Source organism: Heloderma suspectum, chromosome 1, assembly GCF_057233095.1.
Source record: "Heloderma suspectum isolate Gila_16-S chromosome 1, 16-S_ref, whole genome shotgun sequence".
NCBI lineage: Eukaryota > Metazoa > Chordata > Lepidosauria > Squamata > Helodermatidae > Heloderma > Heloderma suspectum.
In genome coordinates this window covers 11,956,787-11,979,096 of record NC_139458.1, presented here as the reverse complement: position 1 = coordinate 11,979,096, position 22,310 = coordinate 11,956,787, and the positions used below count along the sequence as shown (strand labels likewise).

Sequence of the window (22,310 nt, the reverse complement as noted above, 5' to 3'; positions counted from 1 at the left end):
GAGTCCTTCATGCAAACACAAGCTTTCTTTTGAAGCAAGTATTTGTATCTGCTTTTCCTTCCTTATTACACATCGGTATGAAGTCATATTTCAGTACAGGATGGCTTTTTTTTAATGACACCAACCATGACTTATGTGCAGAGCTAGCCAATAAATCAAGTATTTGCACAGTATCAGAAGTGTGCTGGTGAGCTGATAGGGATATTTTCCTTGAGTTCATATGCTAATCAGCGTCCCTTCTCTCTGCCTTGCTCCCAGGAGCAGTAGCACCACGGTTCATGCATGGAGACTGCTGCAGACGAGAAGCCTGGAGGGGGTTCGACCTCCATCCAGCTCTTCCCTCCAGAACTGGTGCGTGAACCTCGCAGGGGAAGGCCGCCCAGGGAGCTGCTTTAGGAAAGGCTTGTCAGCTTTCCCCAATGAGGCGTGTTCCAGGTGTGTTGGATGGCAACTCCTGTCATTCCCAGCAAGCATGTAGCCCAACCCACCTGGAGGCCCCCAGCTGAGGAAGGCTAGCTGCGGGGGGCCCTGCCTCCACTCACCTTGACTGAGTCTCTCTTCTCTTTCTCTCTTTCCCTCCACCCTCTCTTTGTTGTTGTTGTTCAGTCGTTCAGTCGTGTCCGACTCTTCGTGACCCCATGGACCATAGCACGCCAGGCCTTCCTGTCCTGCGCTCTCTCCCGGAGCGTGCTCAAGTTCATATTCATTGCATCGGTGATGCTATCTAGCCATCTCATCCTCTGCCGTCCCCTTCTCCTTTTGCCTTCAGTCTTTCCCAGCATCAGGGTCTTTTCCAGAGAGTTTTCTCTTCGCATTAGGTGGCCAAAATTTTTGAGCTTCAGCTTCAGTATCTGTCCTTCCAATGAGCACTCAGGGTTGATTTCCTTTAGGATGGACTGATTGGACATCCTTGCAGTCCAGGGGACTCGTAAGAGTCTTCTCCAGCACCACAGTTCGAAAGCATCAATTCTTCGGCGCTCAGCCTTCCTTATAGTCCAGTTTCTCACAGCCATACGTTGCTACTGGGAAAACCATAGCTTTGATTAGACGGACCTTTGTCGGCAAGGTGATGTCTCTGCTTCTGACTATGCTGTCTAGGTTGGCCATAGCTTTCCTCCCAAGGAGCAAGCGTCTTTTAATTTCATGGCTACAGTCACCGTCTGTGGTGATCTTGGAGCCCAAGAAAGTAAAATCTGTCACTGCTTCCATTTCTTCCCCTTCTATATGCCAGGAAGTGATAGGGCCAGATGCCATGATCTTCGTTTTTTTAATGTTGAGTTTCAAACCAGCTTTTGCACTCTCCTCTTTCACCCTCAACAAGAGGCTCTTTAGATCCTCTTCGCTTTCTGACATTAGGGTGGTATCGTCTGCATATCGGAGGTTATTGATAATTCTCCCAGCAATCTTAATTCCGACCTCTGATTCATCCAACCCGGCATTTGTCATGATGTACTCTGCATATAAGTTAAATAAGCAGGGTGACAATATGCAGCCTTGTCGTACTCCTTTCCCAATTTTGAACCACTCGGTTGTTCCATGTCTGGTTCTTACTGTTGCTTCTTGACCCTGGTACAGGTTTCTCAGGAGACAGGTAAGGTGGTCTGGTACTCCCATCACTTTAAGAATTTGCCACAGTTTGTTGTGATCCACACAATCAAAGGCTTTAGCGTAGTCAAAGAAGCAGAAATAGACATTTTTCTGGAATTCTCTTGCTTTCTCCATGATGTCACCCTCTCTAGCTGTACCACATCATCTCCTTCTTGCCCGTGAGGGACATGGTGGCTCTGGGCCAGACCTACTGGTACTTCCATGAGGTCTGCGACAGTGAGGGGGTCTGGCAGCGGATCTGCCATCGCCTGCCCCCTTGGCTGTGGGACGAAAACTCTGGTGGCAACCGGCCATGAAAGAGATAGGCCATCTTCAACTGTCAGCATAGCCTGGTGCTGTGTTTGCAGGGGAGACAGTGTGTGAGAGGTGAGTGGGCAGCTGGAGGAAATTGCACTCCATGGAGATAAGAAGTCGGTCCTCTCCCCCACCTCAGGGAAGGGGGGGGCCTTTTGGATTCATCTCCTCCAGCCAGACTCACTTCGCCTGCCCTGGGGTCTCTCTGTCCCACAGATACGAAGAGCTTCCACTTCCACGTGTTCAGCAGCCAAAAGAATTTCATCAGCAAGCCCATTGCCCATGTACTCTCGCACAGCTACTGGAAGTTCTTGCCCACCAAGGACCACGCCTTCATCCTGGACGGCAATGGCACCCTCTTCATCTTTAAAAACATCCAGTGGTGGTGTTCCTGCCCCTACATAGAGCGGTGCTGCGGCCTCAAAGACGTATGTGCCCACAACTACGGTGTCTGGGGAGTGCTGGGAGTTGTAGTCCAACACATCAGGGGGGTGCCCGGTTGGGAAACGTTGTTCCTCTCTGTCTCCCAGTCACCCCTTCTAAGCCTCCTCTGTGTCCCAGTCTTGCTGCTTTCCAGGTCACCCTTATCTCAAGCCTCACCACGTTTTCCTTTCCCCCTTGAAGTTTCCTGAATAGCAGGACTTTTCTTTTTCCCTGACCCTGTTCCTGTGCCTATAATGGCAGGTTTACACACAAATGCTTGGCAAGCCTTTGACAGGGTTTGGACGACATGATAACCCATGGTGGCTTATAAACTTCTGTGAGTAGCTTATAAGCCCCCATGGGTTATCGTGTTGTGTGAGCTGGGCGGTTTCCCCTACCAGTGTGGCTTACTTACCCAAAATAAGCCGCTCTGATAACCCATGGTCTGCAGTGTGGGTTAAATAAGGCACCATGGGTTATTGTGTCTGTCATTCCACAGTGGGTTATACAGTGGCTTATGTTGCGCCTACAGAGTTGCGGGGCAAGAGCGGACAAAACTGCTGCTGCTTTGCTCCAGACAGCAGATGTCTGTTGCTGATATCTGCCAAGCAGCAGAGTCTCCTATCCTGTTGTTACCCTAATATCCAATATTAACAGTCCTGTTGTTACCCAATAACCAATATTAACTGTCCCTTTTCCGAAAAATATGAAAATACCCTCAGCCTTCCTGGGTTTTGCGCAGGGTTTTGATGGGGAGTAGGTGCATCCCCATTAGGGGATGCTGTGTATAAAGCAGATCCTCCCAAATTCCAAGGGTTTATGGCCGCCACCCCCTTTTTGGTGCAAACAGGAATCCATGCTGGGGTGAGGTGAGAGGAATGTGACATAGCTGTGGTGTGAGTGTCTGTGGAGAGTACTATCTAGGGCAAGGGATGGTGGGATGCCATCTGAGCTGGAGGACTGTAAAGGGAAGAGGGGTGAGGGTGGGGAAAATAAGCTACACACAGTAGCTTATGAGCCACCATGGCTTAAAGTGTCATCCAAACCCACTCATAAGGCATGGAGACAGTTAGTGATGAGGGGAGCAGGATCCAGGCAAGCACTTAAGAGGTCTGGCTTGAAGTGAAGAGCCAGCCACTTGCCCATTTGCAATATAGTGTCATTCCCCTCTAGGGAAAGTCAACAAACAGACCTGTTGCACCTTGAAGACTAATGTCTTTCACCCTGAGCTTGCGTAGGCCTCCGGAAGCTCTTGCTGCAATGAATGAACTCACTTTTCAGGTGCCCCAGAAGGACTCTGCATTGCCTTTTCTGTAGCACTGGGCCACTCCTGGATCCCCGTTTGATGGGCAAGAGGGAAGATGAGCTCCACCTCCCCTCCCAGTTCCTTCTTTCCCTCTAGATCCCTGCTTAGGTATGGCCGCTTCCTGACTCTTCCTACATCTTGATGCTGGGGGCCTCTTCCTTTGTTCTGGCTGCAGTTTGCCACAGACCCCTAGAGTGACACTTGGAACCACAAGTGCACATATGTGCTTGCAAGCAAGGGCTCTGGCACAGCCGCCAGCTGCTACCTCTGTGACTGTGTGACGGTCCAGCGGGCAGCACGTCTACAGGACGATCTTCAGTTCCTCCCTGAACTTCCAGCAGATTGTGCTGGTGGGGCAGGAGACAGGAAAGTCCCTCTTGTTCCTGACAGAAAGAATGAGCTGAAAGACAGTGGCAGCTGCCTCCCCCTGCCCCAGGGGTGGGGGGGCACATGGCAACAGTGACTTTAGATTAACAAATGCAGTTTAGCGCATTGGAACTCCCACTCACTGAGATATCCATGAAAGCAGCCTTCTCCAACCTGGTGCTCTCCAGATGGGTGTGGGAATTCTGGGAGCTGCAGTCAATACACCTGGAGAGCATCAGGTTGGAAAATCATGGAATAATAGAGTTGGAAGGGTAATCAAGTCCAGCCCCCTGCTCTTTCTCCACAGAGGAAGGGGAGGTCTACAGTTTGGGGTGACCAAGACACAGCTGTGCCAGCTTTTCATGGAGTTGGTGCTTCACAAAGTCTCCGAGTGCCATCCCCACATCTCTGTCCACAACATGTGCTCAAACAAGAGCAGCATTGCCTACCTCACAGGTAACTTGGAAGACATGCACCTGCCAGCAAGACCAGTCCAGCCCAGAGGCCGCAATGCTGGGCTTCACAGCCTCAGCTGGGGCATCTCCACCTTACACCACGCTGCCACCACCATGACTTTGGCTCATGCTTCTAGTACAGGGGCAGGGAACCTCTTTCAGCCCTTGAGGGCTGCATTCATGTGGTGGGCAGGGCCAAAGTCAAAAGGGGTGGGGCCAGAAATGCAAAAAGTACCAGCATATTCTTAAAGGTTTTACGTTAAGCTTTAGCAGAGGCATTTCAGCTTTTCTGATGGTCCCAACTGGCTCCCCTCTATCTGACCTCAGTTAGTTGGATTCTACTTTGGGGAGTTCGGTTTCATCAGCCATGAACCTGTCTCTCCTTCACAGATGAAGGCATGGTGGATGTTGAGGTTTGCATGAAGAGTACCTTCCACAATCTCTTTGGCACCCTGCATGTATTCGACCCTGTAGGTCAGCAGATGCCCCTTCCACTCGTTCTCCCAGCAAAGGTAACATGGAGGTGGGACTTCCCGGGGATTGAATGGTTGGCGTCTGGCAGCAAGGACAAGACTTGCAGACGCCGTGAGGCAGAGGTGGGCAATAGGGGAATTGGACCATGGCCAAAAAGGGAGCAGATTCTGTGGCAGGATCTTCACACCTACTCAGCCTCACCATCCAGCCTCAATTTCTTTCCTTTCCCAGGCAGCCACTTCTGGTCTTCTCCCATGTCCATCAGTGCTTGTGGGGGCTACTGATGCCAGCTCCCACTTGCCATATTTCTTTCTGACACCACATCTCAGCTACCAGTAGCCCCCATCCAGTGGTGGCACCAGGAAAAAAATATGGGGGGGGGGCAAGAAGGGGCAAAGTATTTCTAGGTGGGCGAGCTGTGTCCCATATGTTAAGATCCCTGAAAGAAAAATAATGGTCTATTTCAAACTAAAACTGCCATCCTAACATTTTTTCTGAAATAAATGGGGAAAAGTTGCTTTGGGCCAACACCACAGAAGGGGGGAATTAATTTTAATTTTGAAAAACATAATTTTTTTATGTTCGATTTTTTTTTTTACTACGAGTCACCCCACATATAAATAATAAATTAAGTTAAGGCAGGCTGGTAGGCAGTAAGCAACAGTAGCAAGCAGCAACTAAATTACTTTTTGGTGAAAGTGTCCTTAAACATATTCAGGGTGCTGAGTTTTAGTTATTCACACACATGCTTTTCAATGAAAAATTCAGTTGCAAAGGGAGAAGGCACAGACAGCCAAGAAGTCAGCAAAGTTGGGGGCTTGTGATTATCATTCCAATATATAAAAAAGGGGAAAGATTGGTTCCCTCAAATTACAGACCTATCAGCGTTTTAAGTATTATTAGAAAATTATATGCCAGCCATAGTTATGAAAAACTAGTTAAGTGGCTGGAGCAAGAAAACATCCTAGAAGACGAACAGGTGGGATTTAGGTCTGGGTGATCTACTGTTGACCAAGATTTGGTCCTCCAACATCTGGTGGAAAAATACACATTAACATCTGGTGGAGCTCTATGCTGCCTTCGTCAATTTTAAACTGGCCTTTGACCTAATTTTGAGAGACAGATTATGGGAAAAAATTGAGTATACAAATACTGATAGACGCCTCTTAACTCTCATACATAGTTTATATGAGAACACTCATCTTCAGATAAGGTGTAATAACGAGGGACATCTAACTGGTCAAATTCCAACTTTTAATGGAGTAAAAGTTGTATACTTGCTCCCACTTTATTCATTTTTTACATCAACTCATTAGTTAAAAGTTTGGTGGAAGTATGGTCCCATCCCCCGAATCTGGCAAATAAGCCCTTGTCAGTACTCTTATATGCCGATGACGCAGTGCTGCTTTCCTTGATGAAAACATCTTAAGATGTCTCTTAAGAGCTCTAGACCTTTATTGCCGAAACGAACTATTGCTGATTAACCATGCTAAGTCTAAGCTTATGGGTTTTTTTTCCAGAAGAAGGTCAAAGCATAAATGGCAGATTAATAACCACCCTATTGAACAAGTTACATCCTTTAGATATCTGGGTATAACTTTTCAGTCTTCTGGCTCATGGAACTTACAAACTAAAAACACCATTGAGAATGCTCAAAGAAGCATTAAGGCTCTCCTTAGTTTTTGTGGGGGTTTTTTACACAAAAGGAGGCCAATATTCAAGCTATTCAAGTATTTAATGCGAACATCTCCCAGATGTTATATGGATCTCAGTTGTGTGTATAAAAGTTTTGCCCCCTTTGAAGTCATGAAGACTAAGTTCTTGCGAGCAGTGTTGGGAGTTCCAAGTTGTGTTCCCATTGTAATTGTTTGTTTAAAGGTGTGGCAAATCTCTGCTGAGGCCCATTCATAGATTCTCAGGATTCATTATTGGCTGAAGCGGATCTTCTTCCCTGTGGGTTTGGCTCCACTGACACTAATTGATACATGTCAGACAAAATGCAAATCCACGCTATATGAGAAAATCTGAAATCTGGGTGTTTTTTTGCCAAATGCCCTAGTAGCTCTTGGTTATGAAAAAGCTAAAATAACAATACAACAGTGTATTTGGGATATGGAGTTACAACATCATTTGAGTTTGGCTTAAATGTACCCCGAATTTAGAGACAATGGGATGACATTTGTGTATGCAAAGTATCTGGCTGATCTGAATATTCCCAAATTCAGGAAAGCTTTCACACTGGCTAGGTATCCTACCCTCAGCCCTACTGGATGGAATACCCTACCAAGAACGGGTACGCTCCTGTGAGATGGGAGAAGTGGAAACAGTAGGCCATGTTTTGTTGTACTGTTTTATTTACTGGGATTTGTGCCAAACATTTTTTGTCTCTATCTTACAGTGAGCCCCTGGTAGTTCTGATGAATATTATCTAAATAATCTATTGTCGGATCAGGATCCCCAAGTTCCTCTAAAAGTGGCCAGTTTTTGTGCGGCTGCCATAACCCAACAGAAAGTCATGTTGAGTGGTGTTATTGAACAATAATATTCTAGATTTAGGATGGAACTGTTCTGTCCAGTACAATAATTTTATGTACAGTATTTCATCGACATGTTTTTATTGTTGCGATTTTGAACTCTAGGCCCTTAGGAAAACCAGATACCCCCCAAAGTTGAGAGAGTCAGAGCCTACAACAAGGTCTTTGAAAGCAATTCTTTGTTTTATTAAAGAAGAATTTAAAATGAGTTAAAATCATTCATCAGGGGCATTGGGGAATTAGAATAATACATTAACACAGAGAAGTTTAAAGATAATCAAGCATTTAAAGTCAATAGTGAAGCTAGGTACACTGGGATTTATAGAAAATCGTGTGTGTGTGTGTGTCTGTGTCTGTGTGTTCAAAAGAGAACAGTTTTAATTTCTAGTAAGGGGTGTGTGTGTTTAAAAGAAGTTTGATAGAAGTGCAGCTCCTCAAATAAAAGTTTGAACTCCTAGCAAGGTGTGTGTGTGTGTGTGTAGGTGCAGCTGATCATGGAGGAATGGGGAGAAAGTGGGGGGTGGGAAGAAAGAAGTTTCAGCTTGGGGTAATTTGAATGGGGGGAGAAATAGACTCTTTTGAGGAACTGGGAGAGAGTTTGGAGGAGGGGGTGTGATGGACAGGGTTGGGGTCTGCCCTTTCCGGGGTCAACCAATCACAGCCCCTGGAATGTTGGGAAGGAATACCCCCCCCCCATGGGTCAGTTCAGGGAAGGCTGGCAGGAGAGGGGGGAAATGGCCTTTCAGGCATCTTGTTACTAACTGGTGGCCAATCCCTATGAGGTTTCTGTTTGAAAGGGGCTAACTTTTATTTTGAGGTAAAGGTTTTTCTTCCCTCTGACCCTCTCATCCAAACTAATGAATCCATAATTTGTGCTGCTTGGGTGACTGTTTGTGGTTGTTTATTTTGCACCAACTATCCAAATTCTGATGGTAAAATGTTACAAAGTTGCTCCAGTCCGATTAGATTTGCCACAGCTTCTCTTATCTGTGCCCTTGCACCTTCCAGCCAGCTTCCTAGCAATCTGTCTAAATGGCAACCCAACTGAGAATAAGTTTCCTCAGGGTTTTTCTTCAAAGAATGGAAGTGTTTCCGACTGTGCTCTGACATTAGGCCATACCATTGTTTATTTGTTGTTGTTCAGTCGTTAAGTCATGTCCGACTCTTCGTGACCCCATGGACGCCAGGCCTTCCTGTCCTCCACTCTCTCACTCTCTCTTTAAATAATAAATAATCTTTTGATTCCTCTAATCTCGTTTCCCCATATATCTCTGCCAATCCTCAACAAATTTGAGAATGTAAATATCCCATTCTCTCATCATCCCATGCTTCCATGTCAGCACAAGCCCTTTCAAAGGTAGTGAAAAAGGACTCAATATGATCCCCTTTATAATATTTTGGGGCCTTTTCATATCCACTCGAGGGAAGTTACTACTTGAGGAACTAGTAGGTGCGAAACTGGCCTTGAATTCCAAGTCTTTCAATTTCAGATTATACTTCTCCAATTCATGAGCTTGTTCTCTTTCTCTGCCTCTTTCTTCCTTTTTAAACCTAATTAACTCAAGTTCTGTCTCACATTCCAGCTTAGCCAGCTCAGTTCGTTCCCTTATCCTCCACATTTCTGTGTCAGCCGTTTCAGTTATGGGGTCTGTCCCATCCATTCCTGGACCGCTACCCCCTTAACCTGCTGCTCCAAGGTTTTCCCCTGTAGGTCCTCTCACTTTCTTAGGAGCCATACCTTCCTTTATTTCCCTACCTATTACTCTTTTGTGACTCTCAAGAAATACTCAATTAACACACAAGTCTATTGACTTTTGGTTTTGTTTATACTTCCACTCCTATTTCTTCAGGGATTTCCTACTTTAAAAAGGTAAAGGCGTCCCCAACCAGTCGTGTCCGACTCTAGGGTGCGGTGCTCATCCCCGTTGCTAAGCCGAAGAGCCAGCGCTGTCCGAAGACGCTTCCGTGGTCATGTGGCCGGCATGACTGAACACCGAGGTGCACGGAGCGCTGTCACCTTTCCCGCTGAGGCGGTGCCTATTTATCTACTTGCAATTTCTTGCTTTCGAACTGCTAGGTTGGCAGGAGCTGGGACTGAAGACGGGAGCTCACTCCGTCACGCGGCACTCGGGTCTCGAACTGCTGACCTGCCGACCTTCCAGTCTGCAGTTCAGCGTCTTAACCACTAAGCCACCGCAGCCTACTTTACCCAAGTCTTATAGCTCGGAAATCACTTTGAGTCCAGGGCTACCGCCAGCCTTTTGCCTTGGAACTGCGTGCCTCAAGAAGGTACAATTCCTGCTGCGGCCAGCCCAACAACTCACTAATAACTGATTCCCTTAGTAACTCCCTACTATGAACCCAAACTTTTACCTCAGGAGTTATTGGTAACAGATTTTTTCTTCTTCTTTCTTCTTTCGCAGAACCCACTTTTGGGTACCTACTTTCTGCCTTTCTCCATTCTCGCAAACACTGACACACCGCCAAACGTCCTAAACCGAGACCCTGTCTCCGTCTCTTTCTAACCGAATAGGTCTCCGCAAGATCGCACAGCTTGGCGCCAAAATGTGACCGAGCCTTCTCCCCGGTTACTTCTCAGTACCCTAAGTCTCAGTACCCTATGTTACCCACCTTAACCCTTCTACGTAACCCATTCCCAGGGCTTTCCTTAAAGGGAATAAGGTGCTTAAATGGACAAGCGGGTGCATCTTTACGGCTACGATGGTGTATGGCTGGTGTATGGCTGGGACCCAGTAAGTTCCCTGACAGACTAGGCTCAGGCAAGGGGTTAACCTGAACAAGGAAAATGTTTTATTTACAGGCTTCTCTTTATCACAACAACAACAGCCTGCCTCATGTTCCCAAGTAATATTAGTGATATTAGTATCAGTTCTTAACCTTTCCCTGAGCTCCTACAGCTCTCTCTCCCTCTCGCTCCAAACTCCCTCCTTCACTATGGCAAGAGCGATGAGGCTTACAAGTCAGGACCTCAAGCAGAGCCAGGGTGGACCCTAGGAAAGGTTATAAATGTGGAGGTGTAGGCCATCTAGAATATAACAACCACCTAGGTGTGATTAAGGGAAATCCACAAATGGGGCTTAAACAGGAGAATCTAGTGAAGAACCTAAAGGCAGCAGGCAAACAGTTAACTCCAAGGCAAACAGTTAACTCCAACTGCTGCCAGCAGCATAGACTCTAGAGGCGTTGCTATGGCGATGGAGAGGCCTAGGGAGACAGTTAACCCTGTAGGCACTGAACCTTCAAGGGTTTGCAAGGGTTATAACTGTAGGGGATGGAGTAGATTGTGAATATTGTGAGAAAGGTGAAATAGATGGCTGTAACATTCTAGCCTGGAGGGATTCTGGAGCTGAGGTCTGTGTAGTACAGTTAAATCTTATGAACCCGAATGCTATACTGGAGGGGAAACTAATCCTAATTAAGGGTTTAGGAGGACCGGCTTTCCCAGTGCCAGTGGCTAAGGTATCCATCTAGAGATGCTTTATGAATTGGACAGTGGTTTCCAGATTAAGTTGCAGGAAACCCTAGATGATTCCTTAATGAGAACATCCATAATGCCCTCATGTGAGCTTCCCAGAGAAATCTAGTTGGCCATTGTGGGAAACAGGGTGTTGGACTAGAGAGGCCTTTGGCTTGCTCCATTTGTTGTTGTTGTTGTTCAGTCGTTCAGTCGTGTCCGACTCTTCGTGACCCCATGGACCATAGCACGCCAGGCCTTCCTGTCCTCCGCTCTCTCCCGAAGCGTGCTCAAGTTCATATTCATTGCATCCGTGATGCTATCTAGCCATCTCATCCTCTGCCGTCCCCTTCTCCTTTTGCCTTCGGTCTTTCCCAGCATCAGGGTCTTTTCCAGGGAGTTTTCTCTTCGCATTAGGTGGCCAAAATATTGGAGCTTCAGCTTCATTATCTGTCCTTCCAATGAGCACTCAGGGTTGATTTCCTTTAGGATGGACTGATTTGACCTCCTTGCAGTCCAGGGCACTCGTAAGAGTCTTCTCCAGCACCACAGTTCGAAAGCATCAATTCCTCGGCGCTCAGCCTTCCTTATAGTCCAGCTCTCACAGCCATACATTACTACTGGGAAAACCATAGCTTTGATTAGACGGACCTTTGTCGGCAAGGTGATGTCTCTGCTTCTTACTATGCTGTCTAGGTTGGCCATAGCTTTCCTCCCCAGGACCAAGCGTCTTTTAATTTCATGGCTACAGTCACCGTCTGCGGTGATCTTGGAGCCCAAGAAAGTAAAATCTGTCACTGCTTCCATTTCTTCCCCTTCTATATGCCAGGAAGTGATAGGGCCAGATGCCATGATCTTAGTTTTTTTAATGTTGAGTTTCAAACCAGCTTTTGCACTCTCCTCTTTCACCCTCAACAAGAGGCTCTTGAGATCCTCTTCGCTTTCTGCCATTAGGGTGGTATCGTCTGCATATCGGAGGTTGTTGATAATTCTCCCAGCAATCTTAATTCTGACCTGTGATTCATCCAACCCGGCATTTCTCATGATGTACTCTGCATATAAGTTAAATAAGCAGGGTGACAATATGCAGCCTTGTCGTACTCCTTTCCCAATTTTGAACCAATCGGTTGTTCCATGTCTGGTTCTGACTGTTGCTTCTTGACCCTCGTACAGGTTTCTCAGGAGACAGGTAAGGTGGTCTGGTACTCCCATCACTTTAAGAATTTGCCACAGTTTGTTGTGATCCACACAATCAAAGGCTTTAGCGTAGTCAATGAAGCAGAAATAGACGTTTTTCTGGAATTCTCTTGCTTTCTCCATGATGCAGCGAATGTTGGCGATTTGATCTCTAGTTCCTCTGCCTCTTCTAAACCCAGCTTGTACTTCCGGTAGTTCTCGGTTCGCATACTGCTGAAGCCTAGCTTGTAGGATTTTGAGCATCACCTTGCTGGCATGTGAAATGAGCGCAATGGTGCGGTAGTTTGAACACTCTTTGGCGTTGCCCTTCTTTGGAATTGGAATGTAAACTCACCTTTTCCAGTCTTGTGGCCACTGTTGAGTGTTCCAGATTTGTTGACATATTGAATGCAGCACTTTAACAGCATCATCTTTTAGGATTTTAAATAGCTCGGCTGGAATACTGTCATCTCCGCTAGCTTTGTTGCTACTAATGCTTCCTAAGGCCCACTTGACTTCACTCTCTAGGATGTCCGGCTCAAGTTCAGTGACCGCACTATCATGGCTATCAGGGACATTCAGATCTTTCCTGTATAGTTCTTCTGTGTATTCTTGCCACCTCTTCTTAATCTCATCTGCTTCTGTTAGGTCCCTGCCTTCTTTGTCCTTTATCATGCCCGTCTTTGCACAAAACGTTCCCTTGAGATCTCCAATTTTCTTGAAGAGATCTCTAGTCTTTCCCATTCTGTTGTTTTCCTCGATTTCTTTGCATTGTTCATTTAAGAAGGCCTTCTTGTCTCTCCTTGCTATTCTCTGGAACACTGCGTTCAGTTGGGTATATGTTCCCCTTTCTCCCTTGCTTTTCGCTTCCCTTCTTTCGTGAGCTACTTGTAAAGCCTCCTCAGACAGCCACTTGGCTTTCTTGCATTTCTTTTTCTTTGGGATGGATTTCGTTGCTGCCTCCTGAACAATGTTACGGATCTCCGTCCATAGTTCCTCAGGCACTCTGTCTATCAGGTCTAATCCCTGAAATCTATTCCTCACCTCCACTGTATATTCATCAGGGTTATGATTTAGGTCATACCTGAACGGTTTAGTGGTTTTCCCGACGTTCTTCAATTTAAGCCGAAATTTTGCAAGAAGCAGCTCATGATCTGAGCCACAGTCAGCTCCAGGTCTTGTTTTGACTGACTGTATAGAGCTTCTCCATCTTTGGCTGCAAAGGACATAATCAATCTCTTTTTCAAATGACAAAATGTCTTACTGGCAGCTGGGATTGCCTGAAAACAAACTGAGGGCCTCTAGCTGGTCCCATCTTCTTTTCCCATAAATGCCTGTGAGCCACACATAGGGCTCAGAGACAGTCTTAGGAAATGAAGATAGCAGGTGACTGCAGGACAATGCTTTCATTTGCAGTGTGCCCATTTTGCGGTAGTGCCCAAGAGAGTTTCTCAAATTGCCAAATGTCCCCATGGGCCCAAAATGTTTTCCTATCCCTGCCCTAAACGCACAGGACTTCCACGACAGAGTCTAGTAAACAGGTCAATGTGGAACTCTCAGTTGTGGTTCTCTAAAAGTCAAGATTTGAAAGCCAGTGGTATAGGGTATTCTACCCTTGGAGTAGAGGGATGGATTATAACAGCCCCATGGTCAAGTGTACAAGTCCACAATTACGACATGTTTCATAATTTTATTTTAATCACAAAGAGGCAAAGGAGAGGAATCCAGTAATAAAGGATGTGGGGCAATGAGAAATAACCATGTGTAGTGGGCAACAAAGATGATCAGGGGACTGGAAACAAAGCCCTATGAAGAGAGACTGAAAGAATTGGGCATGTTTAGCCTTGAGAAGAGAAGACTGAGGGGAGATATGATAGTGCTCTTCAAGTCCTTGAAAGGTTGTCACTGAGAAGAAGGCCAGGATCTCTTCTTGATCCTCCCAGAGTGCAGGACACGGAATAATGGGCTCAAGTGACAGGAAGCCAGATTCCAGCTGAACATCAGGAAAAACTTCCTGAGTGTCAGAGCAATACGACAATGGAACCAATTACCTGGGGAGGTGGTGGGCTCCCCCACACTGGAGGCATTCAAGACGAGGCTGGACAGCCATCTGTCAGGGATGCTCTGACTTGGATTCCTGCATTGAGCAGGGGGTTGGACTTGATGACCTTGTAGGCCCCTTCCAACCCTACTATTCTATGATTCTAAGTATTGCTTTCTGAACTGAAAGCTAAACCCTAAAAATATTCTGATTATTTTTGGCTGCCTGGTTTGCCTCTGTGGCTGGGCCAGCCCTCCCTGAGGAGGGGGGGGTGATGCCTCCCCAGTTGGCTGCCAGTGATGTCATAAGATGCCACAGTGGCTGAGTGGGAGTGAAGGCTGGTGAGGGAAGAAGCAGCAGTTATTCCTGGCCAGGAGGGAGGGTGGGAGAAGGCAGGGCCAGCTGGAGAGTGGTGCTGTCAGGGTCGGACATTAGGGCAGCGGCCCAGGGCCCCCCGCAGCAGATTGAGCGGGGGGGGGGGGCAAACACAGCAGGGTTAACTTCCCACATTGTACAGTGAGTGATGCCATACACATGGCCATCCAAAGAGACACACACACACACATTGTAAGATGATTGAGTCCAGAGTCTAACAGACAGTGTCTAACCCATCCTTCCTCAGCATGGTGCCCTCCAGATGTTTTGGGCTACAACTCCCAGCAGCTGGAGAGAAACAGGGAACTCGGGATTGACTCCCACCTGTCCCCTGCGGTTGCCAGCTTTTTCCTCTCTTGGGGCTCCTGTGCCTGCTTCACCAGCACCGTTGGCAAAAATTCATGACCAGTTTTGCGACTTGAGATTCCATCAATAAGCTTCCGAGGATCCACAGAATGTGAAAAACAACAACCCTCCCTCTTCCCACTGAAATATGCCTGGGGAGTCTGGTAAGTTGTTTGATCTGAACTTTTTTTCTTGGGGGTGGGGATAGGGGGATGCTCAGTGGTGTGCCATGATGTCCTGGGTTCAAATCTCACTTCTGCTACGAACTTACAAAAAGGCCTTGGGAAAGATGTTTTTTCCTCAGCTTCTTTCTCCCTACGCTCCATATATTTACAACATGGGGATATTAACATGGGCCTACCCTGCAGAGTTCCTATTAGGGGTTATTTTAATGTGATCCAAGAGCATAAGATGAGCCTTGCGATCTAACCCAGCATCCCGTTTCAACAGTGGCCAGCTGGATGCCTCTGGGAAGCCCACCAGGTGGGAGATGAAAGCAAGGTCTTTTCATCTGTTGCTTGTCCCATTTTGGGGCAAGGTGATTGAGCGGGTGGTGTCAGGGTTAGATTGTTTAGATTTTTTTCCTCTTCTTTTTACCCTCAATGGAGGGAAATCTTGCCTGCTTTGATGACCTTGCCTTTTTTGTTAGCATTTTTGGTACCGGAAGTGGCAAAGACCTACGTAGTGTCAGGGGTTGGTCTTGTGTGCTCACCAAGTTATGAGCAAGATGTTTTGGGGAGTTCTCGCCCGCTGGGGCAGGCAGAGGGGTAACTGGAGGCAAAGTAGATGGTGGTTCAGCCATCAATGATTTTGGTTCCTCTAGTTCTTCAAGTGCTTTGCTCTACAATACTGCTTTGAGCCTGTCAGAGTGGTTTAGCTGTGCCTGCTTAGAAAATGCTTGGCAGTGCGGGCAGAACTCTACAACATGTCCCTCTCCCAAATGAAAAAGTCAGAGGGAATACCCATCCGATGGTGGCAGTTTGCTGCCGCAGTGTACACATTTTCTAAAGGGGGCCTTGAGGGCCATACACCTTTCTGGGTGATCACTACATCACAAAAACGAAATGAATAAAACAAAATAACACAAATATAGAATAAAAAAAACCTCACTAACACAATCAGCAAGCTGATCAAGAGAAGCTCCCTTACAAGGCTGCCACAATGGTGGATGAGAGAGAACACTCTAGAAGAGTGTTTGAAGAGTGTTTCTGAGCCCATAGAGTCCCAAAGCAGCTCTGAGGAAGAGATACAATCCGTGGGAGAGGAAGCCGCTCGTTTTTCAGAGGCGCAGCTGGAGGGACAGCCCCCCCACTCACATTCCTGGGAGCGATAGTGACCCTGGCATGGAGAGGGAGGGACAGCTTGAGCTTCTAGGTGCAAGCGCAGAGATAAGCGAGAGGTTGCGGGCGCCGAGAGGAGGCACTCCGCCTGCTTGGCGCAACAACAACAGCTGTGCCCCGATGCCCCACGGGAAAGGGGGGGACTCTCCCCTCCTACTCCTTAAGTTTAGAGAGTTGCCATGCTTTTCTCCAAACGGGGACCAACTGACTTCCTTATGCTTAGAATCCCTGGTAGGCTGCTCCTTTGAGTTTTCCACTTAGTCGCAGGCAATTAGCATCTGTAAGAGTCATTAGGGTGAAAGGAAATAAAGCCTTGGAAAAGAGCCCTTTTGTCTGCATGTTGATTCTGGCTACTTGAGGATTTTAGAAGGCAGCAAGGGCGCTCCTGACAGGTGGTGGCGATGCAGTTGAAGGCACACTTGGAAGAAGCCGATTATCTAGATCCATTTCAGTTGGGCTTCAGGCTGGGCATGGGACAGAAACGGCCTTGGTCACCTTGGTGGATGATATGAGGAGGGCTCTGGATAGGGGCAAATGCTCCTTGTTCTCCTCAACCTCTCAGCGGCTTTTGATACCGTAGACCACGGTGTCCTCCTGGACTGCCTGGAGGGGTTGGGCATTGGAGACACCGTATTACGGTGGTTCCGGTCCTTCCTCTCCAGCAGGTACCAGAGGGTAGCACTGGGAGAGGAGGTTTCAGACCCGTGGCCGCTCACTTGTGGGGTGCCACAGGGTTCCAGCCTCTCCCCGATGCTATTTAACATCTATGTGAAGCCGCTGGGGGCTATCATCAGGAGGTTTGGGGTGCAGTGTCATCAATATATGGATGACACTCAGCTCTACCTCTCTTTCAAATCTTCACCAAGGTTGGCCGTAGAATCCCTGTCCAAATGTCTAGAGACAGTGAGTGGCTGGATGGGGAGGAATACGCTGAAGCTGAACCCTGACAAGACCGAGGTACTTTTGGTGGGAGACAAGAGGAGGTTGGGGGATGTTGACCTGGTGTTGAATGGGTTACGGCTACCCTTGAAAGATCAGGTCCGCAGCCTGGGGGTCATTTTGGACTCCCAGCTGTCCATGGAGGCTCAGGTGTCAGCTGTGAGCCAGACAGCGCTGTACCAACTCCATCTGATACGGCGGCTGCGCACCTACCTTCCCGACCATCTGCTCCCATCAGTAGTACATGCCCTGGTCTCCTCTTGTTTAGACTACTGTAATGCGCTCTACATGGGGTTACCCTTGAAGATGTTTCAGAAGCTGCAGCTCGTACAGAACGCAGTTGCTCACCTGATTAAAGGCAGCCACCAGTGTGATCACATCACTCCCGTGCTGAAGGAGTTGTACTGGTTACCAGTTGTTTTCCAGGCCAAATTCAAGGTGTTGGTTTTGACGTTTAAAACCCTATACGGTTCCGGCCCAGCCTATCTCAAGGAGCACCACCAGCAACACCAGACAGGCTGCTTAACAAGATCAGCCTTGGGTGGCCTTCTCTCTGTCCCATCAGCCAGGACAGCTAGACTGGTGAGGACGAGGGAGAGGGCCTTCTCTGTGGTGGCCCCCACTGTGTGGAACTCCCTCCCTAGGGAACTCTGCCATGCCCCCTCTTTAATGAGCTTCCGCTATGCATTAAAAATGTGGTTGTTCAGGCAGGCATTTGGGGTGGGTTAGGGTATTTTTAGAAATATGTTTTTAATGTAGAATTTTATTGTTTTAAACTGTTTTTATTGTACAGCACCCAGAGTGGCTGGATGACCAGCCAGATGGGCGATTAATAAAATAAATAAATAAAGCAGGAGAAATAATCAGCCTGTGGTTTGAGCTCTGTGAAGCTCTATGAGATAAAATGCAAGCTATGCCAGCGGATTAAGTGGCCTCATTCAAAAAACTATTCAGATTACAGTACTGCCACGGCATTTTTTAGTCTAAGGATGTTATTATTTATCTGAAGAAGCAATTTCGTAAATATTGCTCTATTTTTTCCAGCCTGTTCACCGTGGTGTACAGGGAGCCTTCATCATTGCACGTTGCACAAAGTACAATGATGTTAATGAAAGTGGAGGAAAACGTACTTCAAGTACTTGGCACAGGCATCGCAAGTAGATGCATCAAACACTTTGGCCATCAAAAATAAACCTGAGATGAACATAGTGTGTCAAACTGACAGTGTTGTGAAGCATCTAGTAGAGGAAAATAGGAAGAAATTATATCCAAACTTGTCAAGTATTATTTTCTGTGGCACATATGGCGTTGCTTTGTGTGGAAAAAGAAGTACAAGTGGAAATATACAAAGCCTTTTTGAGTTTTGCATTGAAACAGGAGATGAGACACTATGAAAACATTTGGAAAAATTTCCAGTTCTTCCTCGTGGTCTCTGTGCATCATACATGTGGACTCTGAGCTGACGCAGAGCCTCGATTCAGGAAACTTCTATAGCTGAGGTACTTCAGCGGGAGCCCTTCCCCCACAGTTCACTGCACATGTCCCTTGCAAGTTCCTGCCTATTCCCTCAGTTCTCTCTCATCCACCATTGTGGCAGCCTTGTAAGGGAGCTTCTCTTGATCAGCTTGCTGATTGTGTTAGTGAGGTTTTTTTTATTCTATATTTGTGTTATTTTGTTTTATTCATTTTGTTTTTGTGATGTAGTGATCGCCCAGAAAGGTGTATGGCCTTCAAGGCCCCCTTTAGAAAATGTGTACACTGCAGCAGCAAACCACCACCATCAGATGGGCATTCCCTCTGACTTTTTCGTTTGGGAGAGGGACATGTTGTAGAGTTCTGCCCGCGCTGCCAAGCATTTTCTAAGCAGGCACAGCTAAACCACTCTGACAGGCTCAAAGCAGTATTGTGGAGCAAAGCACTTGAAGAACTAGAGGAACCAAAATCATTGATGGCTGAACCACCATCTACTTTGCCTCCAGTTACCCCTCTACCTGCCCCAGCGGGAGAGAACTCCCCAAAACGTCTTGCTCATAACTTGGCAAGCACACAAGACCAACCCCTGACACTACATAGGTCTTTGACACTTCCGGTACCAAAAATGCTAACAAAAAAGGCAAGGTCATCAAAGCAGGCAAGATTTCCCTCCATTGAGGGTAAAAAGAAGAGGAAAAAAATCTTCAAAAAAGCCAGACGGATCTGAGTGGGACTGACTGCAACTGTCAGAACCTATTATCTGCTCTGTCTTGTCCCCATTGGCTCAGAACCAACCACAGTCCCTAGTACCAGCAATTCCCCCTTGGGATCAAGTGACACCAGCGCTGAGGATTACCCCTGTCATCACTGATTGCTCAGATCGCATCGGCTGCAACCGTGGAACCTCGCCTGATTACTTCAATGTCAACAGGAGCGATCCGAGATGTCTCTCCTGTCCCAATCATATGACTCGCCTTGGCAGGATGTTTCTAGGGACCATCACCAAGGTTCACCAGATTCCATGTTTTCAGTGGCTCCAGCAAGAGAGTATTGTTGCCTCTATGACTCTTCATGGGACTGATCACGATCACTGTCAGACTGAGATCACCGTTCGGAGTGGGGCCATTGTATGATAGGCCAAGTTATTGGGATGCGCATCATGCTGACTTTTATGGTCATCGTTATTACAATCGATAGTGATATGACCCAGGTGATACTCATTACTTTCTCCTCCTGCCAGCTATGGTGTCAAGGCTGCTAGATGTGAAAGGTACCTTTTCGGCCCCACCACTGGTTTGTATGGAATCTCAGCTACCCTTGAGGATGACCATGCGAACACCATAGATGCTGCCACAATCGGTACCGCAGTATGTGCCCCTTCCTGTGACTCCATCAGAATTGACTAGGTCGCCATCTCCTACTGCCCATTAGGCTCCACTGCAAACACCAGCAGAGATTATCCCTGTGACTCAGCCCCAGCCAGAGGAGTTGCCACTGTCTGGTACTGAGGGATTTCACCTTCCTCCATGCAGCCCTCAATCTCCTCTCCCGATGCAGCGGTCAGTTCTGAGGACATTGTTTCCCCATCGGAGGACCTGTGACAGTTCACTGATCAGTACTCAGGATGGCTCAGACACTGGGACTGAAAACTCAGCAGGCAAACCTAGCAGTCCAAGACCCTGTTTTTGATGCTATTAACACAGAATTGACTTGGCCGGTCTCAATTCCAATGTTATGCTCTTTCGAACACTATAAAACAGTCCTAGAAAATGTCCTCTACCAAGTTGCCTACATCAAAGTGTCTTGAAGGTATGTGCAAAGTGTAGGATTTAGATGTGGAATTTCTTTTTCAACACCCTGCTCCAAATGCCATTGTGGTTGAGGTGGCTCAAGGAAAATCTCAGAGGCAGCATTCTTCACCAGTTGATAAAGAGGGACACTGTCTTGATTTGTTAGGTAGGCGCATTTATTCTTCGGCTGCAATGGGCCCCAAAGTTGCAAATTATCAAGCTATCATGTCGGGCTACCAGCTCTTCTTGTGGGGTAAGTTCAGTACACTGTTTGAACACCTCCCAGAAGCAAGAAGGACTTAGCTCATGTGTTTTAAAATTTCCTGATTGGAAGCATTGTCACCCCCACCCCGCCTGCCATTATTTTAATGATAATATATTGTTTTATTACTATTTCACTGTTTTATTGATTGGTTCTATCATACATTACCATGTCTTGTGAACCCCTTTGGGATATATTTTTCAAGAATGAAAAGCGGTATAGAAATGTTCTGAAATAAATTAGATAAATGGAGTGAAGTCAGAGGGCAGAATGTTATTCTGAGGGGAGCTGAAAGCATTTTGGGAGAGGAGGGGACTTTGTCTCCTATCAGCAGGACTGGCCCTACCATGAAGCAGGCTCAAACGCCAGCAGCAGGTAATGGGATCGGGAAGAGCGGCGAATCACGCCACTCCCCCGCCCCTCCAGGAGGGCCTGTGTTGGCAAGGCAGCCTTGGCCAGGTGGGCAGGAGGGCACCTCAGCACAGCAAGGGTTACACACCATCTCTCACGCGGTGCAGGCACAGGCTTCCCTCCCTCTGAGTCTTTGTCCAGTGTTGCCTGCACCTATGCATGTACCATGTGCTTTCCAAGAAGGAGCCATGTGGGCCAAGCTCCGAGGGCCTGGTCAGTGGGCACCTTCTCAACGCTGCTGCTGGCTGTATGCACACCACCCAAGCAGGGCCTTTTGCAGGCAGGCCTCCCAAGAACATGGCTTACTACTGCCCAACCTGCCAGGACCAGGACAAGCTGTACGTCGAGGAAGCGGCGCAGTGAGTGGGGGTTCCTTTAGCCTGTCAGTCTGCTGTGGGGTGAATGCAACTGTCGAGCAGCAGGGCTGGATTGGCACCATGTGCTCAGCGCTGTACAACACATGGAAGTCAAAGGGGCAGGGAGGGAAGGAGGGAGCCGGGACAGGCCTGCAAAGCACCACGGGAAGAGGTTCAGGAAATGACTGGGTGGGGAGGGGAGGTTTCTGGCTTTTGTTTGCAAGAGAAATGTGTCACTGGATGTTGTTTGCTTATGGGCTGATGCTGTTTTTAATTTTACTGTTTGAAGTCTGTATTATTATTATTGTTATTGTTATATTTATTATATTTATTTATACCCCGCCTTTTCCCCAGTACTGGGATACAAGGCGGCTTACAAACATTAAAACATATACAATTAAAACATATATTTAATTGTATATACAATATACAAAAGTTAAATATAATTAAACAACAATACAATTAAAATTATATTAAAACAGCCATTTTTGTCCCATTTATTCTTAAATGTATATCACTTTGGGAGCCTTTTGCTGAAAGGCACCTTATACATTTCCCCAAACAAACAATAAACCTGCTGCTCAACTGTAAATGTTTAAAAGCTTACATGTCCTTCACCAGGAGGATATTACCAAAAATGGCCTTCCTGTGGCAATTTCAGAAAATTTCACATCAACTCATAAATCTCATAAATTAGTATGTGTGTCTATGTGAAGTTATCAAAATTGCTCAAACTACACACTGCTGTTGTTTGATTAGCTCATAAATAATGCACAGAATCCTGAATATTATCAGCAGTATCTATGCCAGGAATTACTGATTAGCATGCAGGAACTGTGCTACATAAGCAAAAAAATACAGGTCTCT

General features: G+C 46.9%; 1 protein-coding gene across 1 annotated transcript; it reads left to right on the top strand.

The window, feature by feature from the left end:
- Nucleotides 1-282: 282 nt before the first annotated feature.
- LOC146356909 (F-box only protein 24-like) lies at nucleotides 283-6,464 on the top strand. Its single transcript, XM_084842407.1, has 7 exons — nucleotides 283-351; nucleotides 1,740-1,887; nucleotides 2,119-2,330; nucleotides 3,068-3,081; nucleotides 4,305-4,453; nucleotides 4,843-4,964; nucleotides 6,447-6,464. Exons 1-7 carry the CDS (start codon nucleotides 283-285, stop codon nucleotides 6,462-6,464), a joined length of 732 nt encoding a protein of 243 aa, XP_084698533.1.
- The last annotated feature ends 15,846 nt before the right edge of the window (nucleotides 6,465-22,310 follow it).